Source organism: Lathyrus oleraceus, chromosome 2 (assembly GCF_024323335.1).
Source record: "Lathyrus oleraceus cultivar Zhongwan6 chromosome 2, CAAS_Psat_ZW6_1.0, whole genome shotgun sequence".
Classification (NCBI taxonomy): Eukaryota; Viridiplantae; Streptophyta; class Magnoliopsida; order Fabales; family Fabaceae; genus Lathyrus; species Lathyrus oleraceus.
Window position 1 is genome coordinate 381,167,657 of NC_066580.1, and position 5,560 is coordinate 381,173,216.

The following is a 5,560-nucleotide window of genomic DNA, read 5'->3' on the forward strand; positions in this document are numbered from 1 at the left end:
TGTTTTCATTAAACCTGCAGACTTGATTAATTCCATAACTTCCTTTACTTCCACAACCTCTTTCCCTAATTCCCTCTCCACAGCAACTCTCCTCTGTATAACAAATTTCCATTTGGCAGCATCATCTTCCAGATGGAAGGAAATGTTGTCCAAATGCACAGCTGCAACCTTAGCTGGAGACTTTTTAACAGTTTGCCTTATATATATATATATATATATATATATATATATATATATATATATATATATTATAAACCAAATACAATAATATTATATATATGAAAATGCTTTTTAAATGAAAAGAAAAATATAATTAATTACTATATGCTGTATTATTTTTATTTGGTTTGAATATAAAATTAATAAATATATATATTTTTAGTAAACTTACATATGGCAAAAAAATTATGGGGGCAAAAAATTTATGAAATTCAAATTTCATTTGGGGAACATTCTAGAGACATAATGCAATAAAACTCATATAAAATTATGAAAATCAGGGTTACGAATATTTTTTCTTAAAGATTCATTTGGCGAGGGTGTAAAGAGGTATTGCTTGATTTCATCACAATAGCATGTTTCTCTTGATTAAGTTTTATAGATTTATTGTTTTGTTGGCTTCTTGATCTTCTAACCATCAAATAAATCAATTTTTTTGTTTTTTTTAATTTTCGAATGGAATTTGTTTAGGGATTTGAAAAACATCACTTCAAAATGGGGGACAATGATAATGCTCAAAACTTCACTATTGGAGGTAAATCATTTTGTTTCAATTAACAATTTATATTTATGTTTGATTTTCACACTTTTAATCGATATATAGTTTATGAATTTTATTATTTTTCATAAAAATTTACAATTTACATTTGTTGATACGATTTTTATGTGCGATTAAATCACAAATATTTATAATATAAATTATATTATATTTTTAATTTAATTTGATTTGATTTTATCCCATTGAAGGCAAAGTAAAGAAATCAAATGTATTATCAAATGATCGAAATTGATCTGTTGTACTGGATTTAAACTCTTACTTTAGTTATTCAAACTAGAATCATTATTTAGATGTAAATTCATTTATCTAAATTCACTAAATCTAATATATGTAGTTTCTACAATGCATTAAGTCGTGTTGAAAATATTTTATTCTTAACTTCTTATTATTTTGTTGTTGTTGAAGGTGGATCTTCTGCTGAGGGACTTGTTAATAACATAATTGAGGTTAACTCTAAACCTAGGCACAAATATTATATGCTTGCATGCTTTTGATAAAAACTAAGTATTATACAATCTTTATATATTTTTATATTTATTTTTAGTACAATAAATTTTATAAATTTTATGTTTTCTTTGCATAGAATTTAAATGAAGTTCATTTGAATGACAATTCTGAACAAGGAGCACCACCAAGGTATACTTAATATTTATATAAAAAAATTATTTCCGCCAAATTTTACCCTTCATTCTATGTCAAATGATATGAATTTTGTATTTTATAATCTTAATTGGTGGTGTTGATGTTAATCTATGGTTTTGAGTTAATTTATGATTGTTGTTTGATTTGAATGCCTTTTAATTAATTTATTAGTGTATTTTACTGTTTTAATCTTTTGTTTATGTTTAAATTATATTAGTTTGTAATAAAATGTGAATAATTGTGACAGTAATTTGGAGAAACTTACTGAGCCAACAGCTTCAAAAAGGACAAGCAGAATGATTTCAAGTAAGAGAATTTTTTATTATGATCATGAATCTTATAATATAACTAAAATATTCTGATGCTTTAAAAACTAGACATAACATTTTAATTTAATTAATTACAAGAAAAAAATCACTTTCATTTCAATAGAAACAATTCCCAAATACAAATATGTATATACATAAATATGTCATGAGTATATGATTTTAAATTGTCAATGCATGCGGTTGTGGTTATGGGTATTGCGATTGCAGTCATTGCAGTTACTGTAATGCGTATTACACTCATTGCAGTACGAATTTTGATTGGGAGGAGTTCTAAATACGACGTTGGAAAATACTTAATTTAGATTTTTAATTGCATATGAAATAAATTGAATTTTGTGATTTTAAAATTATAAATTTTGATGAAAATATTCGAAGAAACAATGAAGGAATTGTCTCATGGGATTCCTAATTTGACTAAACGTGTGATTTTAAAATCACAGTACAATTGCGGTTAAATACGATTGCGGTGGTTACCGCATTAATAATAGTACCGTTGAAATTACGGTTGCGGACCACAATTTAAAACTTTGCATGTATGTATATATTATGTATATTTCATTCTACTAATTTATAAATTTCATATATAGATGAACATGGATGTGCTTCAGCTGGAGTTGTCCAGAACATTACTTCAATTGAAAAAACAAATGACATTGTTGAAGAAATAGAGGTTAGACCTAAACTATACACAAATTTATTGTGTTTGTAAGAAATCTTAGTATAATGATTTAAATCTTATATTTTTATGTTTTATTTGCACAGAATTCTAAAGAAGTCAATTCAAATGATTATGACATCACAAAAGAAGAGAAGAATTCAAAAAAAGTCAAATTAAACGAATATGAAACCACTGAAGAAAAGAAGGCTATGATAGATTCTCAAAAAGTTATAGGGTGTGATATCTACAAAGAATTTGAAGGAGTTAAATCCCTTGGAACTGTTACTACTTACATTACTTCCCTCAAATTGTTTGAAGTATGATCTCTTTAACCTTGATAAAAAACTTCTACAAAATGTTGATTTTTCTATAATCTCATTATTAATTAACTCTTTTATTAACATTACTTATTTGGATATTTAGATTATATACAAAAATGATGGTCGCTTGGAGTATTTGGATTATAATGAAGTTTTGAGTCATTTGGCAGAAAAGGATAAGACATATAAGATTCAACTAGTAAAACCGAAAAGGTATACTAAAATATAAATGCAAATACCTCTTTTTCAGAATGAATGTTTACCAATTTATTCATAATTATAATTTTAAAATCTTCATCGATAGTTATATCAATTTTATATAAAATGTTTATGATTGTAGAAATATGTTAGAGGTGAGAAGGGAAATTGCAAGGGAATTAGCTAAAGCATTTGCTGCATTTGAAGAGGAAGAGGAAATCACTTCAAAAAGGAAGATGGAAAATAGTCCAATAATTGAGGGGAAAAACTCAAGCAAAAAAGAAAAAATTTCAAGTAAGAGAAAATTTATATGACAAATAGCATAGTGAAATTCTTTTTAAGAAATCTTCCATGATTTCAAAAATATTTATTTAAATAAATAAAATCGTATCAAAATCTATATATTCATCACACTATTAGATTGGATGGAATTACTATTAGTGTAAAGACACATTGAAGATTTAAGTGGCAATTTTGGATAGTTATTTATTTTACATAATTAGTGTAAAATTTTAAATTTATACAATGTAAATTAAATTCTACTAATTTTTAAATTTGATTTTTTTTTAAAGGTGGTGCTTCTCCAAACAAAGTTGAACAAACCGAAGTAATCCCGCAATCAAAAGAGAATGCTAAGAGCAAAAAGAATGAAAATTCAAAAAATTCAAAAAATTCAAAATCTGCTTGCAAGCGTGTAAGTCATTGCATTCTCATGATTTAAATTAGACTATTTTTATTTTCAGTTTTATTGTATAATAAACTAATATATTTTTTATTTGAATTTTGATGAAAAGTGATATATTTTTTTCAGATCAAAAAAGAATCGGAAACAAAGCGCGGGCCATGGCATGCCAAGCGAGAAAATGCGACTGAAGAAGAACCTTATGAACCTTATCAATTTAGAGGACTCTATATCTGCAAAGAATTTAATGGAATCAGGTCCCTTGGAAATGTTATTGGTTATTGTCCTAAAAAGAACAAGCTCATAGTATGTTTTCTTTAACTTCTAGTTAATATAACAATTATTTGAAAGATTGATATACTCTTAAACATGATTGATACACCAGACACAATATATTCATACATGTCAGTGTCATATTTGATATTTATAATAGTTTGAGAAAATAATATAATTTAGGATAATCATTCGTGTCAGTGTCAGATTGAGTTAACTAAGTAGGTATTTGAAAATCATATGGATGCAGATTCAATACAAAACTGATGATAGCATAGAGTATATGACTCAATTGGAAACTCTACGTAGCATGGCAAAACGTGCAGATGTTATGCCATCACCAAGTGCAAGGTATAATCAAAATACACAGATATAAATTAGAAGTTGATTTTTCATTAACTATGTACAATTGACGCAGTGGTTCAAAGAAGAAAACTGATAAGAAAAAGAATAATGATGAGATTGAAAAAGCATCAACTTCAGGAACCAAAAAAACAACTGCATCTGGTGGTAAGTAGAAACATGACATGATAACATATGGTATAAATTTGGTAAAAGACATTGTTTGACAATAGTTTTTGTTGTGTATACTTTAGGTCCAAAAGTGTGAAGAGAAATTTGCAGTAGAGGAGAGGAGATGGTTAGCTTGGAGAAAAGTAGTTGAATCTCAATAACTATTTCATGATGTTTGCATAAAAACTATTGTGTTTGTGTTGCTTTCGTTTATTTTGGTACTTTTCTAAACTGATTATGCATGTGTGGTAAGTTAAACTTGTTGTTTGTACAACTTCAAATGCTTTATATGATTGCGTTAAATATGATAACTACGTGGAATATTTGAATCATAATAAACTTTTGAGTTATTTGAAAAAAAAACAGATATATGAATTTCAACTAATAGAACCACCAAACCACCAAAATGTAGTCAAATATATAAGCAAATATATTGGATGCACACCAACTTATTAATTATTATAGTTTTGAAATCTTTATCAATTTCTATATTAATATGTGATAAAATATATATGATTGTAATAGTTCTAAGAAAATAATTGAAACTGAAATGGAAAAAGTTGCACTTGGAAAAAAAGTCACTTAAAAAAAAGATGGAAGATAGTTCAATAATGGAGGGAAAATGCTCAAGCAAGAAGGAAATAATAATTAAAGTAAAAGGAATTTTTGATTCATTGTGAACCTTAAAATATTTTAAAGGACAAATAGGATTGTGAAATTGCTTTTAAGAAATCTTTCATAATTTCATGTAACATTCATTCATATTCATGGCACTAATTCATATAACACTTAAGAACATATCACAATAGCAGTAGAAGTAAGGTTTCAAATTAACTCAGTCGAGGCTCAATCAACAAGTAAGAATCAACATTAACCCTTTTAGCATAGAAACTCAGTCCTCTTCAATTTAACAAACTAACAACTAACCAATTTAACAAAAATAAGCAAATTAACTTCATAACTAACATCTTAACTAACATAACTGACAAAGTCTTTTAATTACCTTCCTAATCCCGCAACTAACTTAAACTCAGTTTTTTTACTAACATTTAACAAAGTTAATCTAACTAAACTTCAAGCTAACCTAACTAACCACTAACTGTTTTTAACCAATTCTTAACTGAAGAATAATAGCTAAGCAACATGTTCTCAAAGAACTAACATAAT

The 5,560-nt window shown here is 26.5% G+C and overlaps 1 protein-coding gene across 1 annotated transcript; it reads left to right on the forward strand.

Annotated features, from left to right (window-relative positions):
* The first annotated feature begins 459 nt into the window (after positions 1 to 459).
* LOC127121456 (uncharacterized) lies at positions 460 to 4,696 on the forward strand. Its single transcript, XM_051051945.1, has 14 exons — positions 460 to 549; positions 691 to 754; positions 1,184 to 1,224; positions 1,362 to 1,414; positions 1,668 to 1,726; positions 2,337 to 2,419; positions 2,512 to 2,724; positions 2,831 to 2,940; positions 3,068 to 3,219; positions 3,498 to 3,619; positions 3,737 to 3,913; positions 4,131 to 4,231; positions 4,299 to 4,390; positions 4,477 to 4,696. The coding sequence occupies exons 2-14, from the start codon at positions 715 to 717 to the stop codon at positions 4,488 to 4,490; spliced, it is 1,257 nt and encodes a 418-aa protein (XP_050907902.1). The 5' UTR covers positions 460 to 549; positions 691 to 714; the 3' UTR covers positions 4,491 to 4,696.
* The last annotated feature ends 864 nt before the right edge of the window (positions 4,697 to 5,560 follow it).

What these genes read in the sequence shown, in the direction of transcription:
- LOC127121456 (XM_051051945.1), top strand. Translation starts at nt 715, where the DNA reads ATGGGGGACAATGATAATGCTCAAAACTTCACTATTGGAG. An exon ending in CAAAATCTGCTTGCAAGCGT is followed by an intron (nt 3,620 to 3,736) that starts GTAAGTCATTGC and finishes TATTTTTTTCAG; the next exon opens with ATCAAAAAAGAATCGGAAAC. An exon ending in CTAAAAAGAACAAGCTCATA is followed by an intron (nt 3,914 to 4,130) that starts GTATGTTTTCTT and finishes ATATGGATGCAG; the next exon opens with ATTCAATACAAAACTGATGA.